The 13973-nt window shown below is 41.8% G+C and overlaps 1 protein-coding gene across 3 annotated transcripts in view; it reads left to right on the top strand.

Annotated features, from left to right (window-relative positions):
- RAP2A (RAP2A, member of RAS oncogene family) overlaps nt 1–3899 on the top strand; it is a 34624-nt gene extending 30725 nt beyond the window's left edge. For all 3 annotated transcript variants that reach the window (XM_044913138.1, XM_044913137.1, XM_021695951.2), the window contains one exon: nt 7–3899. In XM_044913138.1, the coding sequence (XP_044769073.1) occupies nt 7–244 (238 nt within the window). In that variant the 3' untranslated portion in view covers nt 245–3899. The remainder of the gene's footprint in view (nt 1–6) is intronic.
- The last annotated feature ends 10074 nt before the right edge of the window (nt 3900–13973 follow it).

Genomic DNA, 13973 nt, shown 5'->3' with positions numbered 1-13973 from the left:
TTGTAGATATGAGAAAGTGCCAGTCATCTTGGTTGGGAACAAAGTGGACCTGGAAAGTGAGAGAGAAGTGTCCTCCAATGAAGGCAGAGCCCTTGCGGAAGAGTGGGGCTGCCCCTTTATGGAGACTTCCGCTAAGAGCAAAACCATGGTGGACGAACTCTTTGCAGAAATCGTGAGGCAGATGAACTATGCCGCACAGCCCGACAAAGACGACCCATGCTGTTCTGCATGTAACATACAATAGCATTCAAGTACGGCTGTCCTGGACGGGACCCACCCGCTACCGTAGGCGACACACACCTCGTCCGCCCGGCTGCGGAGCTTGCAGGATGTGTGGTGTGAATCTACAGTGAAATAGCAGCCCTTATTCAGCATTGAGCAGTGATTGTCAGTTGCTATCTCTGAGTAACATTTGGGTTCAGTAACTCCAGTTTCCGCCACGGTCCTCGGTCTCCTGTGTGCACCTGCAATTTGAAGGCCTAGCCAGTCGGTCTACAGGGTGATCTCCTCCGAAAGCTACGATGGCCTTGTCTCTGGGTTGACAGAAGCACCTACTGTATACATTAAAAATAACCATGAGAGAGAAACCAGAAGAATCCCTATGACCACTTACAGTTAAAATATTTTGTCTTCTTTAAAAAAAAAAAAATAAATAAGTAAAGGAGAAATATTTTCCTAGGAGAGTACTGAATTTCAGGACTTGAGATAGTGCTTCTAACCAATGTATCCCGTCAAGTAAGATAACAACAACTGACCTGCCGACAGCATTACAGGGAGCGAATCTTTCCTCAGCTGACGCGTTCCTGTTTCTCAAAATTGATGCTTAATTGTAGTTGTTATCCCAGTCTGTGATGCGGAACTAACTCGTGCATCGGTCCTTGATAGAGCAGAGTCAGAACAGGTTGTGGTAGGAATACAGTCTGGCTTTAGAATGTGTTAAAATCACCTGCTTTGCCACAGAAGATGGAGGCTCTCACAAGGGTTTGATCCGCATTAAAACCCCAAGCCCACCCTCTGTTAACAAAGCAGGGATGGTCTTAATTACTTTACTGAACAAGAAGGAAGCAACTGTAACGGGAAGATTGCCTAGCCTTACTCACAAGACGCGTTCTGGTAGATTAACTAGTACCATCGTGTAAGGAAAATGAAGCCATGCTGTATCCACATGTTCCCATTCGCAGAAACCTCACAGGACAGCACAGATATCTTGCATCTTTTCGCTCGTTAAAGCAGCAAATTCCTTCCCGCCTTTAAGGGCTATGGTTGTGGTGTGATTCTTGGCTAACCTGCTTTCGAAATCAAGTTTGCTATAGCAGAGCTTTATGGCAGGCATCTAAAAATTGAATAACCATGTGAAATAATTTGGGCTTAAAAGTAGAACATAAATTATAGAGTGGAAGGCAAGGGACAAAAAAAAAAAAAAAGCCCACAAAACCACAAAACCTTTTATCTTTAATTTTCCTGGGGAATTATATAAAGATTTTCTTATAACAATTTTGCCCTGATTACTGAAGTGGCAAAGCTAGAGTGAATATTTTGTTTTGAAAAGGTGCTCAAGCTCTGACATTTTTGGTTTTCATAGCCGTGAAGTATTTATCATTTGCATGACTAATGGCACAGGAAAAAAACCTATTCATAAGTTTTTACAATCAAGCGTAGAAGGGTTTTCAGCCAACTTCAGAGTCATAGATGCTGAAGAGAGTCTCTTGAGCTAATCCTCTGGAGATAAATCTGGCCTTCAGAACTGCACTGTCACCGAGCCTGCGATCTGCGTGCTCGCCTCACACTTTGCTGGCTTCACACACTTGTGCCAGTAACCTCTGGTCTTGCGTGTGTCCCTGAGAGAAGAGTGTGTGTTTGTGTGTGCATGTGTGTTTATTGTTCCTAAGAATTTGGCACAAGTCAGAGATAATTGCCTCTACTGAGAATCCGTACTGCAGAACATCGTGTATCAAAAGCCTTTTTTTCCCTTTTAAATTGTTTGCGTGGGCTTTTTTTACACATTATGGAAATCATTGCTGGCCCCCGAATGCTTAGTAAGCTGGCATTGAGCTTAGAGGATAGCAAAAAGGTGGCTAGTACTTTTCACAGATGAGAAAACAGATATGTGGGTACAGGTCGTGATTGTGAAAAATCTTTGAATTGTGAGTATTTGCATTCTTCAACATAGTTTTTTCTTACAACCCCCAATTGGGAAGCACCTTGTTTACAGGACAGAAAGTTCTAATCCGTTTTCTTGAAACCAGTTTCGGTATGTCACAGTTGATTCAACTGAAAACATTTAAAGAAATCAGAGATTCAAGAAGTATGATTTGTCTCCAGAAATAGAAATATTTGCTAGTGAATCAGCTGAGATTTGAAGCCTCTAACTTCTCAGAATGATTGTTTTGTTTTTGTTTTTAGAATTCCGTATTTAACAGCAATTTATGACAACTAAGATTACATATTAAAAACATCTGTAAAGACTCCAAGTTTTACACTATGGATTGCTATGCAGACCAGAAAAAGAAGTTAAATAATACGAAAGGTATGGCAAAAACGTAAGGTGGAGAAGATTATCATCTAACCATTCGGATTTCCGTCGGGAAGTGTCTGTGTCAGACAAGAAGGCGGGCTTTTACTGTACAGACGTTGCCAAGAACCGATCTGGCTGCCTGATCAGTGTTCCCACATCTCCCTCCGTGATTAGTGACAAAGCATCAAAGATCCCCAGAAACATGGGAACCCTCTTGTGCCCTTCCTGTTGGTGTTTCATCTGGTAGGAATGTAACTGGGTTCGAATGAACGGGTTGGTGGAGATGTTACTAACAAGCTGAAGAACAGGATGGAATGACACGACGTCACAGTGGCTACAAGAGAAAAGTCGGCGACCTTGCGTCGCTGTTGGTTTTATGCCCTGATCAGACTAGCAACTAGTTAAGTGAAAGTTTTTCTAACATGCCTTAAAAAATGTTATGGTTTGATCCAAAGACCCACTTTTTCTTTAGCTGTTTGTGATAAGCTTTTCTTTTTTTTTCATTTTGCCTCATTTTACTTTCAACAAAGGCGGCGTTTTTTTAGAAGGCTTTTTTTTTTTTCTTTTTTGTTGCAGCTTTTTTTGGGGAGGGCAGGGTTGTTTTTTAAGCTGTGATAGTGATGGTAACTGATGCCTTTCGTTTTGTTCAATTTACACCAAACAAGCCAGCATCTGATCAAAAGCATTACATAAAATCTTCCTTAAACTATCGAAAGGTGCTTCGATGATTTTCTCCTTTGGTTTGTAGAATTAGAGCTGAACTTTTGACTAAGCGCTTAGAGTTGCCATCACTTTTCTGTGGTAAAACTACTGATGCTTGCTTTTTCTTTATAAGGAAATGTTGCCTAAGGATGTCTGCTGTTTGTTTTCAGGAGTTTTCCAGTGGGAATGTTGTCTGCGTATGTCTGAATGTGAAAAGTGCGTATTTTGTTTGTTGCCGTTGGTTTTTTTGTTGGTTTGTTTTGTTTTTTAGTTGTTGTTCTTCTCACTAGTCTTGTGTTCACACTGGTAAGCTTTACTTGTCTCCTTTGCCAATCAAATGTTAAAGACTATGGGGGTCTTTCTATTTTATTTTTTTTAAATAACGTGTCATTGTGCATCTATTAAATCTTGATCAGGGTTTCAAGAATGACTGCAGTGGGTTTTGGAAACAGACTTATCATTATTGATTTGGGGTTTCCCAGAGATATAGTTCACAGTTAATTGTTGAGCTCTAATACAACTGACCATTTAAAATTGAACAACAGTTTATTGTTTTGTAACAATGTCAGTTGTTAAACCTTGACATTTCGATTAAAACATGAATTGTAGTTATAACTCAATGCAAATTCAACAGTTGTATTTGGAGTTAAATTATTTTAACAAATAAATTTATTTAATGAAACTTCCTCTGGATTTGTTTGGTTCGGTGTGGTTTTGTACATGTTCGTGAGGGAAATGTGTTCAAAATGTAGGTAAACAACTAAAAATTGCCATAGAACAAGTTTAATACACTTGATACAGAAATATTCAAGCTGAATTAAATCGAGAATGCATCAGATAAAAAGGGAGGTTAATCGACCATGTTCATACCCCTTAAAAATAATAACACAAGAGAGACTTTAAAATCAGTAATTATAAATATAACCATCTCTCTGTAAATAGTATTTTATATGTTTTTATGATAGCTAATTTGAAGTCTCAGTGCTAATGTGAACAGAATTGTTCTAGATCATTAACATTAATTAGCAGTTGCTCTGTGGTCCTGCTCGTATCACTAAAATGTATCAGTGTCCTTCTAGTGATGGGTTGGGGCTGTCTTTTTGTTGAGGTCTGGTGGATTTTAAGGTGCCAGAAGCTGGAGGTTGCTGATCTGCAGGGCTGCAGGGCCTGCCTGTTCTATACGGGGCCCTGTGAATGTTGACAGATGCTGTTAATTATGTGCAGCCTTCAGCTGCTCTGATAAGGAGCCCATTCATTCCGTAAGCCAATTTAAACTATGCCTTTTGGTTATGTCGCCTTCAAACTCTGTTGAAATTCTCTGGCAACATTCCACCGGTTTAGAGGCTTCATTGTTTTAGAATATAAGAATAATTTGAATGAATATAACAGAGGCACTGTAGATAGAATCTCAAATATTTAAAGGAAAATGTGCCTAAACTTTAGTGTAATAAATATCTGCTGGTTAGCTGCATAATCTCATTTGAAGCATTTGTGAAGTATTTAAACCTATTGAATTCTAATTTCAATTGGGAGAATTTCTTTATGGCTGAAAAGCGGTATTTTGAGCAAGTACTTGGGAGAAAGTGGCCTTTTATTGATAGTTAGAGGTCCGTGAATGGAAATATAGGTAGCTGAAGGAATAAAGGGCCACCCAGTTTGGAACCCATCTGATCCCGCAGGACCTGCGGAACAGAGAAAATGGTCACAAACTCCCTAAAAAAGCTGCTAACTTATTTCCTAATTTTCAACATATAGGTTACATGTAAATACTAATAAAACAGGGGCTCCTGGGTGGCTCAGTCAGTTAAGCGTCCAACTCTTGATTTCAGCTCAGGTCATGATCTCAGGGTGGGGAGATCAAGCCCCACGTCAGACTCCGTTCTGAGTGTGCAATCTGCTTACGATTCTCTCTCCCTCTCTCTCTCTGCCCTTCCCTCCACGCCCCTCCCCCCGTGTGTGCCACACGTGCTCTATCTAAACAAAACAAAACAAAACAAAAAAACTAATAAAACATAGGGACACTTCATTTGTTAAATAGATAAACTAGTTTCACATTGTTTAATCTTAACTTTTTTCCTGGTTTTGGTGTTTGTTTGTTTTTCCTTTGTGGTATTAGGTTTTTGAAAGATTTGCTGCTCTTCCAGGTCAGGTGATGTGTTATTTCTTTTGGTATTTTCTTAGAATAGTCGTCTTTGTGTTACCATCTACAGATTCCTCCAAGACTTACTTGTAAAGAAAAAGGTAGAAGACTACATGCTTGAAAGATTAAATACAAAGATCTATTTAGTACACACAAATTAGGAAGAAAGAAAACTGAAGGAATGATTATTTGGTTTGGTTTATGGGAATTTTTTTTTTTTTTTTACAAAATCTTTCCATTTCAAAGACTCCAAAGTATGAAAGGTTTCATTGTTTTATCATATGATTCCAAGTTTACATGGACAGTATTTAGGGTATGGTTTACATTTTTATCTTTAAAAAATCAGATATTAGTAAAAAATACAAAGAAGAAAGGGAAAAGCCACCCAATTTCCAAATCTCCAAAACAACCATGTTGACATTTGGCGTAAGTGTCTTTCTATGCATACATACATGTGCATGCACACACACACACACGTAGAGGGATAAGTGATTCCATGTTACTTTGAGAAACTGGCTCTAAGTACTAAAAATGAATCACCCAAGGTTACGCTAATAAAGTGGCAGAGTTGAGGTGCAGACCCAAGTTCTAACTTTAGATCCTTTTTTCCCCCACTGTTCATTCCTTCTCTTGAATGGTGTCCACACATTTCAGGTTCACTCAGCTATTTTTTTTTTTTAAGATTTGATTTATTTATTTGCGAAAGAACGAACAGGAGAAGGGGCAGAGGGAGAAGCAGACTTCCCACCAAGCAGGGAGCCTGATGTGGGGCTCGATCCCAGGACCCTGGGATCATGACCTGAGCTGAAGGCAGACACTTAACCGACTGAGCCACCCAGGCGCCCAGCTCACTCAGCCATTACTCATCAGGGGTTACTCTTACATCAGGCCTGGTGCAGCAGCAATACGCAGACAGGCATAGACATCTAATCCCCGATATCCAAGACATCATAAATGTCTTACCCCATTCAGGCTGCTATAACAAAATGTCATAAACTGGGTAGCTAGTACAACAAACGTTCATTCCTCCCAGTTCTGACGGCTGGAGAATCCAAGATCGAGAGGGGTAGGTTTGGTGTCTGGCGAGGGCCGGCTTCCAGCTGACTGCTGATTCCTCACTGTGGCCTCCCAGGGCAGAAGGGAGAAGGTGGCTCTCTGAGGTCTCTTTCGTAAGGGCACTAATCCCATTCGTGAGGGCTCCACCCTCATGCCCTCCTCCCCTCCGGTAGGCCTCACCTCCTAATTTCAACGTAAGAATTTTGCAGGGACACAAACATTCAGTCTACTGTACCAGTCTTGTCTTCTGGCCTTTCCCTTTCCATCAAGGCAGATACAGATTAGGTCCCTGGCAAGAAATAATTTATTTCCGTACTTTTACATACCGGAACTCCAGTAACCCAGGCCACGCCAAAGTCCTGGGCACAGCCCACAGAGTCCATAGCTGGCTCCTTTCTTCCCAAGGCCTGTGGGACCAGCCCGAATTATTCCCTCCTGGGAACTTTGAGGGGTCTGTGTGATGGATGAGGGTGGATGACAGTAGGCAGGGCTCCAGGGCTCTGCTGTTACACAGCGTGTCTACTTCCTAAGGAAGCACTCAAGCTAACAATAGGATCTGCAAGGGGCTGGATCCTCAATGGTGGGCACTGGGGGCACTGTGCTAGTTTGGGGACACCAGCAAAGCTGAGAGGGGCAGAGGGAGCTGTATTTCAGATACTACATTGAAAAATGCTGACTCACCAGTGTCCTGGACCTTGGCCCATCTCAGGAAATGATGAGTTAGGGGTGTCATTGAGAGAACACTGTCCAAAATATCCAGGAATCCCTGAATCCTATCTGCAGTCCTCACCACGTCATCCCTGAGGGAGGTATAAGCTCGTGTGAAACCACCCTCACACAGTGACACATGCACACAAATGCACACATGTATGTGTGCACACACACCCACCCTAAAACACCAGGGTGACGGAATGACAATTACTTGCTGGAGCTTTCCTTTTATTTATTTTTTATTTATTTATTTTTAAAGATTTTATTTATTTATTTGAGAGAGAGAGAATGAGAGAGAGCACATGAGAGAGGGGAGGGTCAGAGGGAGAAGCAGACTCCCTGCCGAGCAGGGAGCCCGATGCGGGACTCGATCCCGGGACTCCAGGATCATGACCTGAGCTGAAGGCAGTCGCTTAACCAACTGAGCCACCCAGGCGCCCCTGGAGCTTTCCTTTTAAAGCCTAAGTGCAGAACTCTGGTACACTGTGTGGACCCCAACAGACTCAGGTCTGCTAGAGGAGCCTAGAAGGAGAAGCAGACCAAAGGCCTCTGTCTACATCTATCTTGAAGCCTGAATCCAAATCCTGAATCTTGCCTCTGCAATGCAATGGCGAGAACACCTCTGCTAGCGAGAAGAAAAGAAAGAAACCAAACCAAAAGCGAGTTCGGTCCTGCACCTAGCACGGTGCTCCCCTGGGCCATCCTCCCCAGGGCCTGACTGGGAGAAGGGAAGGCAGCTCACAGGAGGATGACACCCCAGGCGGAGCTGCCTCCAGACTCATTTCACTTCACAGGGGAGAAGAGGGAAGAGCAGGGAGGCCCTGGCCTTTATCCTGGAGGTGCCATCTGGGCAGCCTGCTACACGGCTAAAGGGAGCTTGATCTGACTGCCCTCCAGCAGCCATCCTCCTTTTGAGAGTGGAACAGAGATGGAGGTGAAAACCAACGGGGGCAGCTTTTTCTCCACCAGAGACCAATAACACCTTTCTTGTAAGTAGAGTTTGAATATGTTTTCCCTCAATTTATTTCATTTGCTTCATTATTCACTACCTTTCAGTTCATATACACTCTGTATCAGTTACCTATCACTGTGTAACAAATGACCCCAAAACTTAGCAGCTTACAACAACAAACATTTATTATCTCACAGTTTCTGTGGGGTGGGAGTCTAGGCATGGCTTTGGTCACTCACAAGCCTGCAATCAAGCTGTGGGCTGGGCATTCAGTCATCTGAAGGTGTCACTCAAGGTAGATCAACCACTAAGATCCTTCAGTGGTTGTTGGCAGGGTTCAGTTTCTGTACGGCCATTACCATGAGGCCCTTACTTCCTATTGGCTGTCAGCCGGAGGCTGCCCATATGGGCCTCACCATTGGTCAGCTTACAACATGGCGGCTGGCCTCCTAACCAGCAGGTGAGAGCAAGAGAGGCATATGAGCAAAACAGAATCACACAGAGTCTTGTGTGTTTATCTCGGAAGGTATACCTCACCACTTTTGCCCTATTCGCTTAGTTAAAAGGAAGTCACTGTGTTCAGCCCACACTCAAGAAAAGGACATCACACAAGAGTCTCAGGATGGTTGAGGCCCCTGGGTGGCTCAGTCGTTAAGCATCTGCCTTCGGCTCAGGTCATGATCCCAGGGTCCTGGGATGAAGCCCCGCATCAGGCTCTCTGCTCTGCGGGAAGCCTGCTTCTCAACCTCACCCACTCCCCCTGTTTGTGTTCTCTCTTTTGCTGTGTCTCTCTCTGTCAAATAAATAAATAAAATCTTAAAAAAAAAAAAGTCTCAGGATGGTTAATTTTATGTGTCACAGTGACTGGGCCATGGGGTGCCCAGATATTTGGCAAAACATTCTGGGTATTTCTGTGAGGGCGTCTTTGGATGAGATTAACGTTTAAGTTGGTACACTGAGTAAAGCAAGATTGTCCTCCCTAATGGGGGTGGGCTTCTTCCAATCCACTGAAGACCTGAAGAGTACAAAAAGGCTGACCTTGCTCCATATAAAAGTGAATTCTTCCTGCCTAACAGCCTTTGCACTAGAATATTGACTTTTTCCTGCATTTAAACTCCAACTGAAACATTGGCTCTTCCTAGGCCTCGAGTCTGCCAGCCTTCAGACTGGGATCATACCTTTGGCTCTCTTGGTTCTCAGGCCTTCAGATTCAGACTGGCACTGCATTATTGATTGGCTCTGCTGGGTCTCCAGCTTGCTGACTCAACTGCAGGTCTTGGGACTTACCAGTCTCCATAATCTCATGAACCAATTCCATGTAATCAATCTCTATATAAATAGGTGATACATACATTCATACATCCTATTGGTCTGTTTCTTTGGAGAACTACGACTAACACAGGTGTGAATATCAGGAGGCAAGGATCATTGGGTGCCACCTTAGAAGGCCACCTACCACATAGTATTATGAATTTTATTCCATATTATTGCCCTACTTAGAGAATTAGGTCCCACAATCCTAAGGATTTCAGTGTGTGCTCTTTTTTTCCATTTATCTTGATTTCAGTTCCTCCCTTACCATCATGTATACCTCTATATCTAGAAAAAATGTCCAGTGCACGACAGACATATAGGAAGTCCTTATCAACTATAATGCTAACTAGAAGGGCAGGAGCCAATTATGTTTAAGTATGGAATATTACATAGGGATGAGTTAAATTTAGCTTTCCCCATTCAAGTAAAATAATTTCCCAAATACCTATTTGGGATAATTCCCAAATTGTATTCCCAAATCAATTCCCAAATACATTTCCCAAGTGTACCATACCAGAACAGTTTTCAAAGGAAATTGATTGGCCTTCATTAAGTGATAAACTAGCATTTCGACAGAGTAGTCTTCCATTGGTGGACTTTAGAAGCAATTCTGCTATTTGCAGTGAGGGGATGGGAGGGTTGAGTTTTAACTTGTTACCTTTAACCTCTCTTACTCAAGACTGACCAGACAAATTAATAAAATTAATTTTAAGAATTGTAAATATCTGATTTCTTTTTTTTTTTTCTTTGTAAATTTGGTTCATAATTGTCAGTAACAACGTAGGTTAAGTCTCTGGTGACAGTTGATTTAACTGTCAATTCATTGCATTTACCCAGTTGCAGATTAACTGGCTTGATTTATGGACTATCCTAACAGGCCCATGAAATGAGATTATTTTCCTCCCTACAGAGATTCTCTTTCAGAGAGCCTTGGTAATTAAGAAGCAGCTGATAAGATCTCGTGGTAGATATCTGAGTGGGAGGAACTGTTCTGATTAAATCAGGAGCATGAGACCTGGGGGGGTCCCTCTCTTTCCCCACTAGACCACAAGCCCCAAAGTTTGTTTTTTCTGCTGCAGAGGAGCTAGGCAATGCACTAATCAGGACTACTTCATTACCAACCCCACTCCCACCCCCACTATTTCCAGGAGATGACAATATCACAGGTCACCGTGGGACCTTAACCAAACCAGATAGTCTACAAAACAGTTTCTGCAATTGGCTAATAAAGAATTTACTATAGTTTGAGGTGTGCTTGTTTTTTAACTGACCCATAACCTACCTACAGTAAAATGCCCCAAACTTGTGCATATACCTCCATGGACTTTTACATATGTAACCACCAACCACATCAAGACTTAGAACATTTCTGTCACTCCAGAGGGCTTCTTTGTGCCCCTCTCAGTCAATACCTACAGCCCAGAGGTAAATGCTGTTCTGACTTCTTTCACCTTTGGCTATTTTTGCCTTCTTCAACTTTGTATAAATTAAATTATACAGTATGTATTCTTCTGTGTCTAGATTCTTTTGCTCAGCATTGTGTCTGTGAGAGTCAATCTTGCTGCTCATGTAGCGGTAGTCTGTCCTTTCTTACCATTGTATAGTGTTCTTGTTTATGAACACATTTTATTGATACAATCTGCAGTTAATGGACATTTGCTTTTTTCCTAGTTTGGGTCTGTTATGAATAAAGCTGCTATGAACATTCTTATATGTAATTTTGGTGGACAGGCACAGTGCTTATGTCTCCCAGGTAAATATCTAGGAGTGGAACTCCTGGATCCCAGGTAGGCTCGTTATTTGGCTTGGGTAGACAGTTTTCTCAAGTGGTTGTACCAATTTACACATTAACAAGCAATGGGTGACAACTTCAGTTGCACATGTCACAGGATGGGCTCCCTGGGATGCACGTTCTGCGACAGAGCTTAGGGTGCAGGGTCTTTTTTACAAAGTGCCACTGGGATCTCTCACTTCTGTGGGAGAAAGTAAGATTGGACAAAGAGGCTGAGCTGCCATGCAGGGCTAACAACAACCTGGGAGAAGGGCAGGGAATTAGAATGGCCCCTCAGAATTGTCCCAGGTTGGGTCAAGTTGGCTAATCATTTATGCCCTCCATCCACCAGACATAGTGACCTTGGGTGAGATGCAGCCTAGACAGTCTCTGAAGGACCGGAGATGGAGGCCTTCAGCCATGTCAGCAGCTGGGGCAACAATCGCCTTATTGAAAGGAGAACCAGGCGATGCCTCACAGCATCTACCAACTCCGCACACCCACACACATACCTATTGCTGTCAGTGTTTTTCATTTGAGTCATTCCGGTGGGTGTGTAGTGGTATGTCATTGTGGCTTTTACTTTGCTTTTCTCGAAGGCTGATAATATTCATATACTTATTGGCCATCGGTTATCCTTTTCTGTGAAGTACCTGTTCAGGTCTTTTGCCCATCATTTAAATGTGCTGTTTGTCTTTTCCTTGTATATTTGTAGTTCTTCATATTTCCTGGATATGTATTTGCAGATATACCATCCTCGTCTGAAGCTTTCCTTTTCACACTCTTGTTGGAGTCTCTTGACGGAAGTCCTTAATTTGAATGAAGTCAGTATACCAATCTTTTCTTTTATAGTTATTTTTATTCTTTTGAAGACATCTTTCTTTACTTTGGGGTTGTTCTTGACCTCAGTTTCCTCAATGGCATGCTAAGTTGACCTTATGCATAGAGTCATTGTAGAATAATTACTTTTTTTTTTTTAAATAGGCTCCACACCCAGCATGGAACCCAACATGGGGCTTGAACTCATGACCCTGAGATCAAGACCTGAGCTGAGATCAAGAGTCGGACACCATCCAGGTGTCCCTAGAATAATTACTTTAATCATACAGAATTTGTTGAATAAAGATGGAGCTGCCATCATTAATTAGTCTTTGTTTCATATTACTGATGAAATATTGAAACATTTAATTGGCAGGTTTGGCTCTTGGCCAGTGTATCCCCAAATGTATTTTACCAAGTTTGTGTTACTAAGTCTGTATTAAATAGGAAAAAGAATTTAATGATCAAATTAGTTTGAGAAACACCTGGTTAAACAAAGTTAAGCAGGTTTTCTACTAAAGAACTCCTTGGAGTCTTCAATATCCTAATATACATTATATGACTTCAAGAGAGATGTTAGATTCATTCTGTCTCTAAATTATTTGACCATAGAATGCTTTTTTTCCTCAGAACGTTCCACAGGACTAGTGTTTCTCAGGTCACTAGATTGGTAGGTATATCTAAGACAAGTGGTATGATATCCAACAAAACAGAGGTCAAAAAAACTGAATCCAAGAATCCATAGTGATATACTAAAATGTCACTAAAAATGAGGGGGAGTAGCCATTTTTTTAATAGGAGGATCTAGTTAGTAAATATAGAAAGACATAGAATCAAGAAGTCATCATTTTACAATTTTTCACATAAAAGTGGAATCAGGCAAGGATCAACAATGTTAAGACCATTGGGTAAAAATGTTATAGGGAAATGGGACTTTCACATGGTCTCAATGTATTATTCCACAAAGCACTTCTTAATTGTTAAGAGAAAGAGTTAGCTTTTCAATGGAAAGATCTAGCTGACACAAACTGAACCAAGAGATCAAACTTCGCACCCCCTACAGTGGGATGAAACCCATCATGGGCCCTTGCTGTGAGGCAACGGGAAGTACCCCATGTCACCTGTATGGTGTTCTTGCCACAAACATCCTGAACCTAATCATGGGAAAGCAATCAGACAAATATGCATTGTGAGACATTCCACAAGAATAGGTCTGGATATTTCAAAAACATTTGTCCCAAAAGACAAAAATAGTAGAGTGAGGATGAGGTGCTGTTCTACATTTAAGGAGACTAGAGAGATATTTTTAAGAAGAAAATAATGGAAACAATGCCTCAACATCTTCCCTGCCTCCTTGTTCTTCACAGGTACAATGTGGTCCCATTAGCAAAAATTGATTGCATATAGGAAGTCTCAAAAAAAAAAAAAAAAAAAGGAATATGGGGCTCCACCCCCAAGGGAATGCATCAAAATCTATGTGTGGGTATGTGTAGAAAAAGCTGGTCTTTCCCCTGATCTGGAAATTCAGAAATCTTCCATTGCAGATTGTACTCTACCCCTTTCCTGCTGAGAATCACTGAATTAGGTCGGAGCTTTTCCTTTAACGTAAGTGATGCTCATAACACTCACTGCTCAAATTGTTCAACTTTCACCACCCTTATGGCTGACCAATACAAACTAAATATGGCCCGGGGTACTGCTGCCCCGTGGTAAAAGAGAGAGCAAATACAGAATTATGGAGTTTACCCTGTGAACCCCAATGAAAGATTTAAGATAGACATCAAATGTCCTCTTAAACCAACTCAAAATTTCATTATCCTTCCTCCCTCCCTCCCCTCCCTCCTTCCCTTCTTCCCTCCCCCACTTCCTTTTGTCTCATTTGCCACTGATGTGGGAAACAACGGCAGAAGAAAAATTATTAAATGTTCTTACTACCTACAGCCCATTGACAAGTCCTTGAAACAGGCAGAGTGACCTTCCTGTAGGGACTCAA

Source organism: Neomonachus schauinslandi, chromosome 3, assembly GCF_002201575.2.
Source record: "Neomonachus schauinslandi chromosome 3, ASM220157v2, whole genome shotgun sequence".
Lineage (NCBI taxonomy): Eukaryota > Metazoa > Chordata > Mammalia > Carnivora > Phocidae > Neomonachus > Neomonachus schauinslandi.
Note: the sequence above shows the minus strand (reverse complement) of the source record. Positions and strands in the feature narration are given on the sequence as shown.